General features: G+C 48.8%; 1 protein-coding gene across 1 annotated transcript in view; it reads left to right on the top strand.

The window, feature by feature from the left end:
- Positions 1 to 1,588: 1,588 nt before the first annotated feature.
- Positions 1,589 to 20,151, top strand: part of LOC121542708 (neuronal acetylcholine receptor subunit beta-2) — a 45,162-nt gene continuing 26,599 nt past the window's right edge. Inside the window, exon 1 of the mRNA XM_045208521.1 lies at positions 1,589 to 1,842. Within this exon, the coding sequence (XP_045064456.1) occupies positions 1,797 to 1,842 (46 nt within the window). The 5' untranslated portion in view covers positions 1,589 to 1,796. The remainder of the gene's footprint in view (positions 1,843 to 20,151) is intronic.

Here is a 20,151-nt window from a genome sequence, read left to right as displayed (position 1 = left end):
ACCGATCACTGCACCTGTACACAGCCCTTCTGAAATTAGCCCACTCAACTACCTCATCCCCATATTGTTATTTATTTTGCTCATTTGCACCCCAGTATCTCTATTTGCACATCATCTCTTGCACATCTATCATTCCAGTGTTAATACTAAATTGTAATTATTTTGCACTATGGCCTATTTATTGCCTTACCTCCATAACTTGCTACATTTGCACACACTGTATATATATTTTCTGTGGTATTTTTGACTTTATGTTTTGTTTTACCCCATATGTAACTCTGTGATGTTGTTTTTATCGCACTGCTTTGCTTTATCTTGGCCAGTTCGCAGTTGTAAATGAGAACTTGTTCTCAACTGGCTTACCTGGTTAAATAAAGGTGAAAAATAAATACAAATAAAATACTATTGGACCACAGACAGACTACTAGACCATAGAAAGACTACTGGACCACAGAAAGACTACTGGGCCACAGACAGACTACTAGTCCAAAAACAGACTACTTGTGCAGACAGACTACTGGACCACAGACAGACTACTGGACCAGACATACTACTGGACCACAGACAGACTACTAGACTACAGACAAGACTCTGTCAAAATGTCAGTTGGTCATGTTGAGTGGATGGAAATATGACCCTTTTACTGAGGCCTGATTTTCAAAAGGTTTGATAAATCGGTCTAGTCAAACCAGATGCCTATTTGCAACATTTAGGGAGACGGGCAGAGTCAGACACATGGCCTAATTGTTGGCATCACAGTTGATTCATTTAAACAGCGTTTTGCTATTTTAGGTCAACAGTCATTTTAATTTTCCCCTCAATATCAACCTAGGCTATTGTGCGAAATGAAATGACAGCGCGTGCTGCCAAGTGACGCTGCCAAGTGATGGGAAACTGCGGTACCCCCCATCCTCCCCACCTCCTCCTCACCCTCGCTTGCTTTTCTAGCTCATCTGCTGCTTAGCACCAACCTGGACTCAGGGGTAGACGTAACATAGTAAATGTAATACAAAACACTCCAATAAGTATGATATGTTACATTTCGTATGGTATGTATTAATTTGTACAATATGTTACGAATTCCAATTTTATTTTCACTAACATTAGCTAGGTGGCTGACACTAACATTAGCTAGGTGGCTTACATTACCTAGGATAGGGTTTAGGGTTAGGGTTAAGGTTAGGAGTTAGGTTAAAGGGTTAAGGTTAGGGTTAGGGAAAGGGTTAGCTAACATGCTAAGTAGTTGCAAAGTAGATAAAATGTAGTAAGTAGTTGCAAAGTTGCTAATTAGCTAAAATTCTAAAGTTGTCCATGATGAGATTCGAAAGGCAACTTTTGGGTTGCTATACTTTCGCGTTATATGCCCACCCACCCATCTTCGCATTATATGTCCACCCATCCACCCCGACCAACCACCTTACTTTAGTTTTTGCCTTAAGTAACCTTCTGTCTTATGTAACCATACCAAAAGTAACAAATCATACTATTTTGAGTTTCCCGCATTTAGTTTTAGATTTAGTTTTCCACATTACGTCTAGTCTATGAGACCAGGCTGTTAGCACAACACTAACAGCCAATCCCGCTCCGCTCTGCTCCGAAGTATACCTGGAGATTTTAGACACGAAGAAAAACTATGTCTGGTCTGACAAGAGCTGATGTTAGCATGCCAGGTACCGAGTGAAGAATTAATAACGGAATATCAAGAAAAGAACACTGCGTGTGTTCCGGAGGCGTTCGCTGTTCGAGTGAGCACCTTTTGGTTCGGAGTGCACACACAAGCACTCATCTGAGCAGTGATGGGCGCTTGGACGCTGCTGCTGTGTCTCCTCGCCATTGTGAGAGGTGAGTAAGTTGTCTGTCGAGGCGGTTTTAATGGCTCGCTGGAGCTGGGAATGATGCGCTTTTGTGTGGCTCTTCTCGGTACGACCACGGGGCTGAAAGCACCATACATTAGTCTTCTATAGATTTAATGGAAGGATGCTTTGAGGGAGGGATGGTTGGATAAATGGAAAGGGGAAGACAATAGAGACATAATGACTGTTTCATTGCTGTGTCACCATCGTTCTCCATAACGGCTGTGTGTGAGTACGTACTAGGCTACAACGGAATGATGATGTTGGGGAGAAATTATACATCATAACTGCATTACGTTATGCGCTCAACTGGGGTGATCTGTTATGACAACATTACTGAAGGCAACGTGGAAGACTATTGATCTTTATGGTATGCATTCATATATTGTAGAATACAATACAATGGAGAAGGTGAGTTCCCCTCCTACGATAAAAGAAGCGTTGATCATTTGGAAAAAAGCGAAGCAAACCATGATTTCTGAGTCCCCATTACTGTGTAGTGGATCTGTCTCCCTTTCTATTAAGAGAAGCCAAATGTTTTTCCCATCAACATAGCCTTTTAGTCTATATTTCTTAGCCATTATAATGACGTTACATGACTGATAATGGAAGATTATGTGTCACTGTATAGCTGGCCTGGCTTACAGTAGGCAGATCAAGTAACATTATCACCCTAGTGTGGGGATCCAAGGTTAGAGGTATGATTGATTTTCACACACACACACACACACACACACACACACACACACACACACACACACACACACACACACACACACACACACACACACACACACACACACACACACACAGTACGTGGTGGCAGGTAGCCTAGCGGTTAGAGCGTTGGGCCAGTAACTGAAAGGTTGCTAGTTCGAACCGAACCGATAAGGTAAAACATCTGTTGATGTGCCCTTGAGCAAGGCACTTAACCCTAATTGCACCAGGGTTAATGGCAGACCCTGGCCGTGACTCCACTCTCTGAGGGTGTCTCAGAAAGAGTTGGGATATGCAAAAAAAATCTAATTCACACATATGCCAATATAGACTTGTACTTGTGTGAAATAGGACAAATATAAGCACTCACATGGCACACACACACATACCCCCACACTCTACACAATTCAAATCAAATCAAATCTAATGTTATTTGCCACATGCGCCGAATACAACAGGTGTAGACATTACAGTGAAATGCTTACTTACAAGCCCTTAACCAACAATGCAGTTTTTTAAAAGAAAAATGTAAAAGAAAAAAGTGTTAATTAAGAAAAATTTAAAATTAAAGCAAATAGCTAAAGAGCAGCAGTAAAATAAAATAGCAGAAGTGAGTCTATATATACAGGGGGGTACCGGTACAGAGTCAATGTGCGGGGGCACCGGCTAGTCGAGGTAATTGAGGTCATATGTACATGTGGGTAGAGTTAAAGTGACTATGCATAAATAGTAAACAGAGTAGCAGCAGCGTAAAAGAGGGGGATGGTGTGGGGTGGGGGGGGGGAGTGCAAATAGTCTGGGTAGCCATGATTAGCTGTTCAGGAGTCTTATGGCTTGGGGGTAGAAGCTGTTGAGAAGCCTTTTGGACCTAGACATGGCGCTCCGGTACCGCTTGCCGTCCGGTAGCAGAGAGAACAGTCTATGATTAGGGTGGCTTAAGTCTTTGACAATTTTTAGGGCCTTCCTCTGACATCGCCTGGTATAGAGATCCTGGATGGCAGGAAGCTTGACCCCAGTGATGTACTGGGCCGTACGCACTACCCTCTGTAGTGCTTTGCGGTCGGAGGCCGAGCAGTTGCCATACCAGGCGGTGATGCAACCTCTCTGTCAACCGGACGGGACCACCTAGTGTTGACACGGAGCCCCGCCGATCCTACACGACTGGTCTGCCGACGAAATCGTCTGATGTGGTTACGACGTTAACCACGAAGATTCCTCTGCTAGCCCCGGCCCGCTAGCACACGCTAGCCGTGGCCTCTTACTCGAACTATCCTATTGCTGTTCACCGGACCTTATGATAACTCAGCTATACAGCTGATGTCTGCTGGACTGTTGCTTTTTACGGTACTACATCCTGTTTATGTTTAGCCTCAGCCCAAACATGGTTAGCTTATTGTTGTTTCGGTTATTTCTAATTGTACTATTTCACTGTAGACCCCCCAGCCCAGCTAAACCTGCCTTAGATAGCTCCTTTGTCCCACCCCCTATACACGCGGAGACCGACTCAATTGATGCCTCCAGCGATGCTATCTCTTTCATTGTTACCCAACGCTTAGGTTTACCTCCACTTTACTCATATCCTTCCATATCCTTGTCTGTACATAATGCCCTGAATCTTTTCTATAACACCCGGAAATCTGCCCCCTTTATTCTATGTACCCAACGCACTAGAAGACCAGTTCTTAAAGCCTTTAGCCGTATCCTTATTCTAGTCCTCCTCTGTTCCTCTGGTGATGTAGAGGCTAACCCAGGCCCTGCAGCCCTCAGTATCACTCCTACTCCCCAGGCGCTATCATTTGCTGACTTCTGTAATCGCAAAAGTCTTGGTTTCTTGCACATAAATATCAGAAGTCTACTTCCTAAGTTTGAGTTATTCACTGCGTTAGCACACTCCGCCAACCCTGATGTTCTAGCAGTGTCTGAATCCTGGCTCAGGAAGGCCACCAAATTCTGAAATTTCCATCCCCAACTATAACATTTTCCGTCTAGATAGAACTGCCAAAGGGGGTGGAGTTGCAATCTACTGTAGAGATAGCCTGCAGAGCTCTATCATACTATCCAGGTCTGTGCCCAAACAGTTTGAGCTTCTACTTCTAAAAATCCACCTTTCCAGAAATAAGTCTCTCACTGTTGCCGCTTGCTACAGACCCCCCTCAGCCCCCAGCTGTGCCCTGGACACCATATGTGAATTGATTGCCCCCCATTTATCCTCAGAGTTCATACTGCTTGGTGACCTAAATTGGGATATGCTTAATCCCCCAGCCATCCTACAATCCAAACTAGATGCCCTCAACCTCACGCAAATTATCAACGAACCTACCAGGTACAACCCTAAATCCGTAAACATGGGTACCCTCATAGATATCATCCTGACTAACATACCCTCTAAATACACCTCAGCTGTCTTCAACCAGGATCTCAGCGATCACTGCCTTATTGCCTGCGTCCGTAACGGGTCCGGCGGTCAAACGACCACCCCTCATCACTGTCAAACGCTCCCTAAAACACTTTAGCGAGCAGGCCTTCCTAATTGACCTGGCCCAGGTATCCTGGATGGATATAGATCTCATTCCGTCAGTAGAGGATGCCTGGTTGTTCCTTAAAAGTAATTTCCTCTCAATCTTAAATAAACATGCCCCATTCAAAAATACAGAACTAAGAACCGATATAGCCCCTGGTTCTCCTCAGACTTGACTGCCCTTGACCAGCACAAAAACATCCTGTGGCGTACAGCATTAGCATCAAATAGCCCCCGCGATATGCAACTTTTCAGGGAAGTTAGGAACCAATATACACAAGCAGTCAGGAAAGCAAAGGCTAACTTTTTCAAACAGAAATTTGCATCCTGTAGCACTAACTCCAAAAAGTTTTGGGACACTGTAAAGTCCATGGAGAATAAGAGCACTTCCTCCCAGCTGCCCACTGCACTGAGGCTAGGAAACACTATCACCACCGATAAATCTACAATAATCGAGAATTTCAACAAGCATTTTGCTACAGCTGGCCATGCTTTCCATCTGGCTACCACTACCCCGGCCACCAACTCTGCACCCTCTGCTGCAACTTGCCCATGCCCCCCCGCTTCTCCTTCACACAAATTCATACAGCTGATGTTTTGAAAGCGCTGCAAAATCTGGACCCCTACAAATCAGCTGGGCTAGACAATCTGGACCCTTTCTTTCTAAAACTAGCCGCCGAAATTGTCGCAACCCCTATTACTAGTCTGTTCAACCTCTCTTTCATAACGTCTGAGATCCCCAGAGATTGGAAAGCTGCCGCGGTCATCCCCCTCTTCAAAGGGGGTGACACTCTAGATCCAAACTGCTACAGACCTATATCCATCCTGCCCTTGTTAGGCCTACTGCTGCTAGGTAGCTCTCTCTCTGCTCTCCCCCTCCCCTCTGTCTGTCCTTGATTGCAGGAGTGAAGTCTGGTGTGCGGGAGTCAGGGTTCCAGCTGCAGCTCATTCACCATAATCACCTCAGCCTTTAAGACCCGGTCAAACTTACCACTCATCGTCAGATCATAGTCAAGACGACCATATTATTGGAACCTGACTCCTGCCTCCGCTTCACTCCTGCCACCACCATCCTGCTTTCCACTACCGGACCTCCCTTTTGGACTCACCACGGACACTAGGACATTACGGTACCACACCTGCCCTGACCTGGATCTGTTACCCTCCCTGTAACCTGGACTTGCTCTTCCCCTATTATTGGAAACCTGGACTAATTGAACATTGTAAATAAACCTGTTAAACCTTCTCTGGCTTGGTGTAGTTGTCTGCATTTGGGTTCAAATCCAGTTAAATCATGACAGTATGATCTGACCAACATGAACCCAGCAGACAGTAGCTCGGATACCACCCCAGAGTGCACTCAAATTCGGACTGCCATAGCCAATCAGGGCATTTTACTTGGCCAACATGATACCCTGTTTAAGACTATTGCTGAGAACAGTCAGGTGCTGCTTAATCAGGTTCAATTACTCACCAATCAAGTGTCTGCCCTTTCTACCCAAGTTAATAATGCACCCCTCGGGCATGGCATACAAACTGCTCCTTCTCCTGCTCAACCTGTTTTACCTACCCCTTCAGCCCAGATCAGAGAGCCTTTTGTTCCTGCTCCAGAGCGCTATGACGGGAACATGGGAACCTGTGGCGATTTTTTGACTCAATGCTCATTAGTGTTTGAACAACAGTCCCTCACCTACGCCTCAGAAAGAGCCCGTATTGCCTACCTTATCAACTCTACTAGCGGTTCCGCTCGTGCCTGGGGATCCGCGGTCTGGGAGAGTCAGTCGGACATTTGCAACGCTTACGTTGCCTTCACCACTGAGATGAGGAAGGTTTTTGACCACCCCGTACGGGGCAAGGAGGCTGCGAAACGGTTGTTTTCTCTTCGGCAGGGGGCTCGCAGTGTGGCGGAGATGGCAGTGGAGTTTCGGACTTTAGCGGCAGTGAGTGGTTGGAATGACGAGGCATTACAAGGAGTGTTCATCAATGCTTTGTCTGAGACTTTAAAAGATGAATTGGTGTCATATGATGAATCGCCTACGCTGGATAATCTTATTTCACTCACCATCAGGTTGGATAATCGGATTCGGGAGCGCCGCCGGGAGAGGAGTGTTAGTTCCAAGCAACCTGTCTGTCGTCAACAAACTCCTCCCCGCATCTTCCCTACGGAGAAAGCCGTGTCTTCCCGAGTCGATACGAGGAGCACTGAACCCGAAGCCATGGAGGTGGGTCGTGCACGGTTGTCCTCAGAGGAGCGTGCACGTCGTATTCAGGCTCGGGTCTGCCTGTATTGTGGAGAAGCTGGTCATTTCGTTCCTTCCTGACCAGTTCGTCCGGGAAAAGGGCCGGCTCATCATTATTGGGAGAAGTTTTGGTGAGCCAAGCAGCGGATTCTTCCTCTTCTCCCCGCATTCTGCTCCAGGCATCCCTCCAGTGGCAGTCCCAGAATTTCTCTGTTAGTGCGCTGGTGGACTCTGGTGCCGACGAAAGCTTTTTGGATAGAGAGTGGGCTCAACAAATGGATTTGGAGACTGTTCCTATGGACTGTCCGCTGCAGGCTAAGGGTCTAAATGGACAATTGTTGACCCGTATTACTCATCAGACTGTTCCTGTTTGTCTCAGAGTGTCGGGAAATCATCAGGAGAACATTCAATTCCATATAATCGACTGCCCACAGACCCCCCTGGTCCTTGGTATCCCCTGGCTCATAAGACACAATCCACACATTGATTGGGTGACAGGTAGAATTGTTTCATGGAGCACATTTTGTCATGTGAATTGTTTGTGTTCTGCTCAGACCCCTGCCAGCACTGTGCCTCAACCTCCACTGGAGTCCATGGATATTTCTGCTGTCCCTGACGTGTATCATGACCTGGCATCCGTTTTCTGCAAACACAGAGCTACTTCTCTTCCTCCTCACCGGCCTTACGACTGCGCCATTGACCTCCAGCCAGGAGCCCCGCTCCCCAGCAGTCGCCTGTACAATCTCTCCCGCCCGGAGACGGAGGCTATGGAGAACTACATTCGGGACTCCTTGGCGGCAGGTATTATTCGTCCTTCCTCGTCACCTGTAGGAGCGGGATTCTTTTTTGTTGCTAAGAAGGATAAGACCCTCAGACCCTATATTGATTTCCGTGGACTTAACAACATCACCATTAAGAACAAATATTCTCTGCCATTAATTAATTCTGCTTTTCCCCTCCTTCATGGTGCAACTATCTTTACCAAACTGGATCTACGAAATGCGTATCACCTGGTGCGCATTCGTAAAGGTGATGAATGGAAGACTGCCTTCAACACACCCTTGGGACATTTTGAGTATCTAGTTATGCCTTTTGGGTTGTCCAATGCCCCTGCTGTTTTTCAGGCACTAGTCAATGATGTCCTTCGGGACATGTTGAATCGGTTTGTTTTTGTCTATCTGGATGATATCTTGATTTTCTCAGAGTCCTCCCAGGAACATGAACTGCATGTGCGCCAGGTGTTGCAAAGGTTGTTGGAGAACAAACTGTTTGTGAAGATGGAGAAATGTGAATTTCATGTGTCTGAGACCTCTTTTTTGGGTTACATCATAGCTCAGGGGGAGTTGCGGATGGACCCAGCTAAGATCTCTGCTGTCACGGACTGGCCAGCCCCCTCCACCCGCAAACAACTTCAACGATTCCTGGGGTTTGCGAACTTCTATAGGAGGTTCATCAAGGACTACAGCCGCATTGCGGCGCCACTCACCGCTCTCACCTCCATCTCACGACCGTTCGCTTGGAATGAAGGGGCCGAATCAGCGTTCGAAGAACTGAAACATCGCTTCGCCTCGGCTCCCATTCTGATGCAGCCGGACCCCGACCGCCAGTTTGTCGTGGAGGTGGATGCATCCGACACTGGGGTAGGTGCGGTGTTGTCACAACGTTCTCCTGAAGATAACAAACTGCATCCCTGTGCTTTTCTCTCAAGGAAACTTTCACAGGCAGAGAGGAATTATGATGTTGGCAATCGTGAACTGCTCGCCGTTAAGCTGGCTCTCGAGGAGTGGCGACATTGGTTGGAGGGGGCGGAACAACCCTTCATCGTTTGGACGGATCATAAGAATCTGGCTTACATCCAGTCAGCGAAGCAGCTCAACCCCCGTCAAGCCAGGTGGGCACTATTTTTGGGAGATTCAATTTTTTCTCTGTCTTACCGTCCTGGGTCACGCAACGTCAAGCCTGACGCCCTGTCTCGTGTTCATTCGGCTGTTGATACTGGTAGTAACCCTGAACCCATCTTGCCTCCTACCTGCAGTATTGCGGCCATCACATGTGACATCGAAGGGATTGTTAGACAGGCTCAACATCATCAAGCTGACCCTGGGAGGGGTCCTCCTAACCGGTTGTTTGTCCCTGAGTCTGCTCGCTCCCAGGTACTTCAGTGGGCTCACTCGTCTCCCCTTACCTGTCACCCTGGAGTTTCGCGGACCCTTGACTTTGTGCGACGGAAGTTCTGGTGGCCCACGATGGAGGCGGACACTCGAGCCTTCATTGCTGCTTGTACGGTATGTGCACGGAGTAAGAACTCCACCCAGGCCAGCGCTGGTCATCTACGACCTCTACCTATACCCAGCCGGCCCTGGTCGGACATTGCTATGGATTTTGTCACTGGACTTCCCCCTCGTCTGGAAAGACTGTCATTCTTACTGTGATTGATCGTTTTTCTAAGTTCGCTCATTTTTTGGCCCTACCTAAACTGCCCACTGCCAGAGAGACGGCTGATATTTTGGTTGAACATGTGTTCCGCTCTCATGGTCTACCCACGGATATTGTCTCTGACAGGGGTCCCCAGTTTGTCTCCCAGGTGTGGAAAGCTTTCTGTAAAGCTTTGGGCATCACATCCAGCCTGTCCTCTGGATATCACCCCCAGACCAACGGGCAAGCCGAGAGAGCGAACCAGGAGATGGAGACCGCTCTCCGCTGTGTCACAGGGTCTAACCCTGGGTCATGGAGCTCCATGCTCCCCTGGGTGGAATATGCTCATAACACCTTGACTAACGCTTCCTCTGGTTTGTCTCCCTTTCTGTGTGCTCTGGGTTATCAACCTCCCCTGTTCCCTTCTCAAGAGAGGGAACTGGCGGTACCCTCGGTGCAGTCCCACATGCGCCGCTGCTTCAAGGTCTGGAGGAAGGCCAGGGTAGCTCTGTCCCGAGCTTCGGCGTACATGCAGAGGCAAGCCAACCGTCACCGGTCCCAGGCTCCCGGTTACTCTTCTGGTCAAGAGGTATGGCTTAAGTCACGTGACCTTCCATTGAAAGTGGAGTCTAAGAAGATGGCGCCTCGTTTTATAGGACCGTTCAAGATACTGTCTATTGTTAACCCCTGCGCGGTTAAGCTACAGCTTCCTGCCTCCCTACGGGTTCATTCCACCTTTCATGTTTCCCAGATTAAGCCTGTGTCGGTTAGCCCTCTGTGCCCGCCCTCTCGTCCCCTCCTCCGCCCAGGATCGTGGGTGGGGGTCCGGTCTACACTGTCCGGCGACTTCTGGATGTTCGCCGCCGGGGTCGTGGTTTCCAGTACCTGGTGGATTGGGAGGGTTATGGTCCTGAGGAACGTTCCTGGGTGCCCAGGAGCTTCATTGTGGATCCTGCTCTGGTCCGTGAGTTTCATAGGTTACATCCCGATAAACCCTGTCGGCCGCCAGGTGGCGTCCGTAGAGGGGGGGTACTGTTAGGCCTACTGCTGCTAGGTAGCTCTCTCTCTGCTCTCCCCCTCCCCTCTGTCTGTCCTTGATTGCAGGAGTGAAGTCTGGTGTGCGGGAGTCAGGGTTCCAGCTGCAGCTCATTCACCATAATCACCTCAGCCTTTAAGACCCGGTCAAACTTACCACTCATCGTCAGATCATAGTCAAGACGACCATATTATTGGAACCTGACTCCTGCCTCCGCTTCACTCCTGCCACCACCATCCTGCTTTCCACTACCGGACCTCCCTTTTGGACTCACCACGGACACTAGGACATTACGGTACCACACCTGCCCTGACCTGGATCTGTTACCCTCCCTGTAACCTGGACTTGCTCTTCCCCTATTATTGGAAACCTGGACTAATTGAACATTGTAAATAAACCTGTTAAACCTTCTCTGGCTTGGTGTAGTTGTCTGCATTTGGGTTCAAATCCAGTTAAATCATGACAGCCCTGCCTTTCGAAAGTATTTGAAAGCCAAGTTAACAAACAGATCACCGACCATTTCGAATACCACCGTACCTTCTCCGCTATGCAATCCGGTTTCCGAGCTGGTCATGGGTGCACTTCAGCCACGCTCAAGGTCCTAAACGATATTATAACCGCGATTGATAATAGACAGTACTGTGCAGCCGTCTTCATCGACCTGGCCAAGGCTTTCGACTCTGTCAACCACCGCATTCTTATTGGCAGACTAAATAGCCTTGGTTTCTCAAATGACTGCCTCGCCTGGTTCACCAACTACTTCTCAGATAGAGTTCAGTGTGTCAAATCGGAGGGCCTGTTGTCTGGACCTATGGCAGTCTCTATGGGGGTGCCACAGGGTTCAATTCTTGGGCCGACACTTTTCTCCGTGTATATCAATGATGTCGCTCTTGCTGCTGGTGACTCTCAGATCCACCTCTACGCAGACGACACCATTTTGTATACATCTGGCCCTTCATTGGACACTGTGTTAACAAACCTCCAAACGAGCTTCAATGCCATACAACACTCCTTCAGTAGCCTCCAACTGCTCTTAAACACTAGTAAAACTAAATGCATGCTTTTCAATCGAACGCTGCTGGCACCCGCCCACCCGACTAGAATCACCACTCTCGACGGGTCTGACCTAGAGTATGTGGACAACTACAAATACCTAGGTGTCTGGTTAGACTGTAAACTCAACTTCCAGACTCACATAAAGAATCTCCAATCCAAAGTAAAATCTAGAATCGGCTTCCTATTTCGCAACAAAGCCTCCTTCACTCATGCTGCCAAACATGCCCTCGTAAAACTGACTATCCTACCGATCCTTGACTTCGGCGATGTCATTTACAAAATAGCCTCCAACACTCTACTCAGCAAATTGGATGTAGTCTATCACAGTGCCATCCGTTTTGTCTCCAAAGCCCCATACACTACCCACCACTGTGACCTGTACACTCTTGTTGGCTGGTCCTCACTACATGTTCGTCGCCAAACCCACTGGCTCCAGGCCATCTATAAATCACTGCTAGGCAAATCCCCGCCTTATCTTAGCTCATTGGTCACCATAGCAGCACCCACCCGTAGTCTGCGCTCCAGCAGGTATATCTCACTGGTCATTCCCAAAGCCAACACCTCATTTGGCCGCCATTCCTTCCAGTTCTCTGCTGCCAATGACTGGAACGAATTGCAAAAATCTCTGAAGCTGGAGACTCTTATCTCCCTCAATAACTTTAAGCATCAGTTGTCAGAGCACCTTACCGATCACTGCAGCTGTACACAGCCCATCTGAAATTAGCCCACCCAACTACCTCATCCCTATATTGATATTTATTTTGCTCTTTTGCACCCCAGTATCTCTATTTGCACATAATCTCTTGCACATCTAGCATTCCAGTGTTAATACTATTGTAATTATTTTGCACTATAGCCTATTTATTGCCTTACCTCCATAACTTGCTACATTTGCACACACTGTATATATATTTTCTGTTGTATTTTTGACTTTATGTTTTTTACCCCATATGTAACTCTGTGTTGTTTTTATTGCACTGCTTTGCTTTATCTTGGCCAGGTCGCAGTTGTAAATGAGAACCTGTTCTCAACTGGCTTACCTGGTTAAATAAAGGTGAAATAAATTAAAAAAAAAAGTCAGGATGCTCTCGATGGTGCAACTGTATAACTTTTTGAGGATCTGAGGACTGATGCCAAATCTTTTCAGTCTCCTGAGGGGGAATAGGTTTTGTCGTGCCCTCTTCACGACTGTCTTGTTGTGTTTGGACCATGATAGTTCGTTGGTGATGTGGACACCAAGGAACTTGAAGCTCTCAACCTGTTCCACTACAGCCCGTCGATGAGAATGGGGGCGTGCTCAGTCCTCTTTTTTTTCCTGTAGTCCACAATCATCTCCTTTGTCTTGATCACGTTGAGAGAGAGGTTGTTATCCTGGCACCACACGGCCAGGTCTCTGACCTCCTTCCTATAGGCTGTCTCATCGTTGTCGGTGATCAGGCCTACCACTGTTGTGTCGTTGGCAAACTTAATGTTGGTGTTAGAGTCGTGCCTGGCCATGCAGTCGTGGGTGAACAGGGAGTACAGGAGGGGACTGAGCACGCACCCCTGAGGGGCCCCCGTGTTGAGGATCAGCATGGCAGACGTGTTGTTACCTACCCTTACCACCTGGGGGCGGCCCGTCAGGAAGTCCAGGATCCAGTTGCAGAGGGAGGTGTTTAGTCCCAGGATCCTTAGCTTAGTGATGAGCTTTGAGGGCACTATGGTGTTGATGCGCTGAGCTGTAGTAAATGAATAGCATTCTCACGTAGGTGTTCCTCTTGTCCAGGTGGGAAAGGGCAGTGTGGAGTGCATTAGAGATTGCATCATCTGTGGATCTGTTGGGGCGGTATGCAAATTGGAGTGGGTCTAGGGTTTCTGGGATAATGGTGTTGATGTGAGCCATGACCAGCCTTTCAAAGCACTTCATGGCTACAGACGTGAGTGCTACGGGTCGGTAGTAATTTAGGCAGGTTATCTTAGTGTCCTTGGGCACAGGGACTATGGTGGTCTGCTTGAAACATGTTGGTATTACAGACTCTGTCAGGGACATGTTGAAAATGTCAGTGAAGACACTCGCCAGTTGGTCAGCACATGCACATGCACATGCTCGGAGTACACGTCTCCCATGTTTCATGAGCTGAAATAAAAGATCCCAGAAATGTTCCATACTCACAAAAAGCTTATTTCTCTCAAATTTTGTGCACAAATTTGTTTGCATCCCTGTTAGTGAGCATTTCTCCTTTGCTGATTAAGAAGCTGATTACACAGCATGATCATTACACAGGCAGACAATAAAAGGCACTCTACAATGTACAGTTTTGTCACACAACACAATGCCACAGATGTCTCAAGTTTTGAGGGAGTGTGCAATTGGCATGCTGACTGAAGGAATGTCCACCAGAGCTGTTGCCAGAGAATTAAATGTTAATTTCTCTACCATAAGCCGCCTCCAACGTCGTTTTAGAGAATTTGGCAGTACATCCAACCGGCCTCACAACCACAGACCTCGTGTGATCATGCCAACCCAGGACCTCCACATCCGGCATCTTCACCTGCGGGATCGTCTGAGACCAGCCACCCGGATAGCTTATGAAACTGTGGGTTTGTGCAACCGAATAATTTCTTCACAAACTACCAGAAACCGTCTCAGGGAAGCTCATCTGCATGCTTGTCGTCCTTACCAGGGTCTTGACCTAACTGCAATTTGGTGTCGTAAACGAAATTCAGTGGGCCTTCGATGGCCACTGGTACGCTGGAGAAGTGTGCTCTTCATGGATGAATCATGGTTTCAACTGTCGGGCAGATGGCAGACAGCGTGTGTGGCATCGTGTGGGCGAGCGGTTTGTTGATGTCAACGTTGTGAACAGAGTGCCCCATGGTGGCGGTGGGGTTATGGTATGGGCAGGCATAAGCTATGGACAACGAACACAATTGCATTTTATCGATGGGAATTGGAATGCACAGAGATACCGTAACGAGATCCTGAGGCCTATTGTCTTGCCATTCATCCGCTGCCATCACCTCATGTTTCAGCATGATAATGCTCAGCCCCATGTCGCAAGGATCTGTACACAATTCCAGGGAAGCTGAAAATGGCCTGGATACTCACCAGACATGTCACCTATTGAGCATGTTTGGGATGCTCTGGATTGACGTATACTACAGCGTGCTCCAGTTCCAGCCAATATCCAGCAACTTCACACAGCCATTGAAGAGGAGTGGGACAACATTCCACAGGCCACAATCAACAGCCTGATCAACTCTATGCGAAGAAGAAGTGTCGTGCTGCATGATGCAAAACGTGGTCACACCAGAAACTGACTGTTTTTTTTATCTACACCCCTACCTTTTTTTAAAGGTGTCTGTGACCAACATATGCTTATTTGTACTCCCAGTCATGTGAAATCCATAGATTAGGGCCTAATTTATTTATTTCAATTGACTGATTTCCTTATATTAACTGTAATTTAGTAAAATCTTTGAAATTGTTGCATGTTGCGTTTTATATTTTTGTTCAGTGTAAAGGACAACTGCAAAATGAAGGAAGTTAACAATCTGTAGCTTAGATTTAATTCAAAGTTGATACAAATGATAAACTAAGCAATACGATGCAACAAACTACTACACATATGAAAGACTGTACCACACAGGCCAGTCCAACAGCCTACACATGGAGAGGAACCTAATGACACATACCGTACCAACCAATACTACTCACCTGACAGACAGGGCAGGTGTGGACCAGTGCTGCAGTCTTCTGGTCCGCAGCTGCTTCCTTCTTAGCAGCCGTCGCCATGACATCACTCAAAAGTTCATCTTGAGAGTGGAGCATACGTTATATATCAATATGGTGTAAAAGTAACATAAATGATTAAACACAAGAGAAAGGAGTTGCCTCGTCATGCAGAGTACATAACTAACATGCAAAACTAAACTGTATCGTATCCTGTCATTTGGTCCACAGACAGACAGTTCCAAGTCACATGGAACAAAAGGGGGAAGAATGCGAACAGTCATTTAGGTGTGCTGTGGATCAAGTGTCTGTCATCAACTGCTGGATGTTATATACATACATACATATTACATGCATTACATACATATTACATGCATATTACATGCATTACATACATATTACATGCATATTACATGCATTTCACAAACTCATACAAGCAAGGAGAGCACACGGCAACACACACATGCGTACATGAATATGCAGACATGCATACATTATTCTACCCAGACACACGTAAAGGAATCATGCATACATAACCCCTTACCATCTCTAGAACACTCGCAAACACACACATGAATGCGCACAGGCACACACACACACACACACACACACACACACACACACACACACACACACACACACACACACACACACACACACACACACACACACACACACACACACACACACACACACACACAGTCTTAACACACATTTCAACACCTTTCAGAAAAATCTCCCTTACCTGGTAGTAGTATGATTATGGCTCTAGTTGTTGTCTCAGTGTGTAGGCCAGCGTTTTCCAAACCTGTCACGATCGTCTGAAGGAGGAGACCAATGCGCAGCGTTGCGAGTGAACATGATGACTTTATTAACTTAAAGCAACCACGAAGAAAACAACAAATGACGATACGTGAAGTTCTAAACTGAAATACGACTAACAGCAACAAAGAAACAATAACCCACAAAACAAAGGAGAAAACACACAGAATATATATGGCTCCCAATCAGAGATAACGAGCCGACAGCTGACACTCGTTACCTCCGATTGGGAGTCATCGACCAATCACCACATGACACAAACAAACTGAAACTCACCCATCCCCAACACCACCAACTGAAATACACCCAAACACAAGAAAATGAACAACCCTGGCTCAATATAAACGTCCATAGAGCCAGAGTGTTACAGTACCCCCCTAAAGGTGCGAACTCCGGGCGCACCAACATCAGGACTAGGGGAGGGTCTGGGTGGCGTCTGTCCATGGTGGCGGCTCTGGCCCCGGGTCGTGATCCCCACCCCCACCACAGTCACAACCTGCTTCGGTAGCCTCCTCCCAATGACCACCCTCCACCTAACCCCACCTGGACTAAGGGGCAACCCCGGACTAAGGGGCAGCATCGGCCTAAGGGGCAGCACCGGGATAAGGGGCAGCACCGGGATAAGGGGCAGCACCGGGCTAAGGGACAGCACCGGACTAAGGGGCAGCACCGGACTACGGGGCAGTACCGGACTAAAGGGCAGTACAGGACTAAGGGGCAGCACCGGGCTAAGGGGGCAGTACCGGACTACGGGGCAGCACCGGGCTAAGGGGGCGGCACCGGACTCAGGGGCAGCACCGGACTAAGGGGCAGCACCTGACTAGATGGCGGATCCTGGCTGGCTGGCTCCCGGCGGATCCTGGCGGGGACGGCTCTGGCGGATCCTGGCGGGGACTGGCTCTGGCGGATCCTGGCGGGACGGCTCCTGGCGGATCACGGCTGGACGGCTCTGGCGGATCCCGGCTGGACGGCTCTGGCGGATCTCGGCTGGACGGCTCTGGCGGATCCCGGCTGGACGGCTCTGGCGGATCTCGGCTGGACGGCTCTGGCGGATCCCGGCTGGACGGCTCTGGCGGATCTCGCTGGACGGCTCTGGCGGATCCCGGCTGGACGGCACTGGCGGATCCCGGCTGGGCGGCTCTGGCGGATCCTGTCTGGCGGAAGGCTCTGGCTGATCCTGTCTGGCGGAAGGCTCTGGCTGATCCTGTCTGGCGGAAGGCTCTGGCTGATCCTGTCTGGCGGAAGGCTCTGGCTGATCCTGTCTGGCGGAAGGCTCTGGCTGATCCTGTCTGGACGGCTCTGGCGGATCCTGGCTCGACGGCTCTGGCGAATCCTGGCTGGATGACGGATCTGGCTGCTCATGGCTGGCTGACGGATCTGGCTGCTCATGGCTGGCTGACGGATCTGGTTGCTCATGGCTGGCTGACGGGTCTGGCTGCTCATGGCTGGCTGACGGATCTGGCTGCTCATGGCTGGCTGACGGATCTGGCTGCTCGTGGCTGGCTGACGGATCTGGCTGCTCATGGCTAGCTGACGGATCTGGCTGCTCGTGGCTGGCTGACGGATCTGGCTGCTCGTGGCTGGCTGACGGATCTGGCTGCTCGCCTGGCTGGCTGACGGGTCTGGCTGCTCATGGCTGGCTGACGGATCTGGCTGCTCGCGGCTGGTTGACAGATCTGGCTGCTCGCGGCTGGCTGACAGATCTGGCTGCTCATGGCTGGCTGACGGATCTGGCTGCTCGTGGCTGGCTGACGGATCTGGCTGGGCGGCTAGCGGTGGAGGCGGACCCCAGCCTCGGATTGCAGTCATCACCTCCAGCAGGACGGCTCCCATCCGCATGAGCCGCTCCTGCCGGGTCACGAACCCGAGCCTCCAGTCCAGCATAGGCTGCGTCGGCTCCTGCTGATTCCATAGCAGGTGTATGATTCTGTCTGGCGGACGGCTCTGAAGGCTCATGGCAGACGGACGGCTTTGCAGGCTCAGTACAGACGGGCGGCTTATGCAGCGCTTGGCAGACGGGCAGTTCAGACGCCTAGGGCAGACGGCAGACTCTGGCCGGCTGGCGACGCACATCGTGGACCTGGTGCGTGGAGTAGGAACAGACCGGTCCGTACCGGGAACACCCACCACTGGCCTTAACTGGGGATCAAGAACGGACCGGACCAGACTGGGAACACACTTCAGTCTCTCATGCCGTGCCACAACAACTTCCCTCCCTCTACTCGCCAATGGCTCCCGTAATCCGATAGCCTTCTCTCCAGCTCTACCTGTGGCAGCCTCCTGCTGCCCAGGCGCCAGCCATGTGCCCCCAAAAATTTTTTGGGGAGTAACCACGGCTTCCAGCCTCGACTCCGCTTCCTCTTCATACCACCTCCTCTCGGCTGCAGCTGCCTCCAGCTCTTCACGAGGGCGGTGATATTCCTCCTCATACCACCTCCTCTCGGCTGCAGCTGCCTCCAGCTCTTCACGAGGGCAGTGATATTCCTCCGGTTGTGCCCAAGGACCCTTTCCAGCCCGAATCTCCTCCCATGTCCAAAAATCCTTAGGAGGCGTCCATAAATCCTGCGTAGGTAGGTCCTGTTGCCGCTTGTTACGCCGCTTGGTCCTCTTGTGGTGGGTTATTCTGTCACGATCGTCTGAAGGAGGAGACCAATGCGCAGCGTTGCGAGTGAACATGATGACTTTATTAACTTAAAGCAACCACGAAGAAAACAACAAATGACGATACGTGAAGTTCTAAACTGAAATACGACTAACAGCAACAAAGAAACAATAACCCACAAAACAAAGGAGAAAACACACAGAATATATATGGCTCCCAATCAGAGATAACGAGCCGACAGCTGACACTCGTTACCTCCGATTGGGAGTCATCGACCAATCACCACATGACACAAACAAACTGAAACTCACCCATCCCCAACACCACCAACTGAAATACACCCAAACACAAGAAAATGAACAACCCTGGCTCAATATAAACGTCCATAGAGCCAGAGTGTTACAAAACCTGGAGTTTGAAAATGGGGTCACGAGAGAAACTCTGAAATAAATAAAATTGCGCTTGGTTCATAGAACCGGGGTTACGTCAGTAACCTCCATTAGCCGCTAGATACGGTTGTAATAAACAGAGCGGTATCTGTTTTCTTCCTACAAATGTGTCTCTATCTTTTCAACTGTTTGAGATACAAAATGTTATGACCCCATCGCTGAAAAATAATACTCGCAGGAACACGTACAGTGGGGGAAAAAAGTATTTAGTCAGCCTCCAATTGTGCAAGTTCTCCCACTTAAAAAGATGAGAGAGGCCTGTAATTTTCATCATAGGTACACGTCAACTATGACAGACAAAATGATATTTTTTTTCCAGAAAATCACATTGTAGGATTTCTTATGAATTTATTTGCAAATTATGGTGGAAAATAAGTATTTGGTCAATAACAAAAGTTTCTCAATACTTTGTTATATACCCTTTGTTGGCAATGACACAGGTCAAACGTTTTCTGTAAGTCTTCACAAGGTTTTCACACACTGTTGCTGGTATTTTGGCCCATTCCTCCATGCAGATCTCCTCTAGAGCAGTGATGTTTTGGGGCTGTCGCTGGGCAACACGGACTTTCAACTCCCTCCAAAGATTTTCTATGGGGTTGAGATCTGGAGACTGGCTAGGCCACTCCAGGACCATGAAATGCTTCTTACGAAGCCACTCCTTCGTTGCCCGGGCGGTGTGTTTGGGATCATTGTCATGCTGAAAGACCCAGCCACGTTTAATCTTCAATGCC

This window comes from Coregonus clupeaformis, chromosome 28 (assembly GCF_020615455.1).
Source record: "Coregonus clupeaformis isolate EN_2021a chromosome 28, ASM2061545v1, whole genome shotgun sequence".
Lineage (NCBI taxonomy): Eukaryota > Metazoa > Chordata > Actinopteri > Salmoniformes > Salmonidae > Coregonus > Coregonus clupeaformis.
Note: the sequence above shows the minus strand (reverse complement) of the source record. Positions and strands in the feature narration are given on the sequence as shown.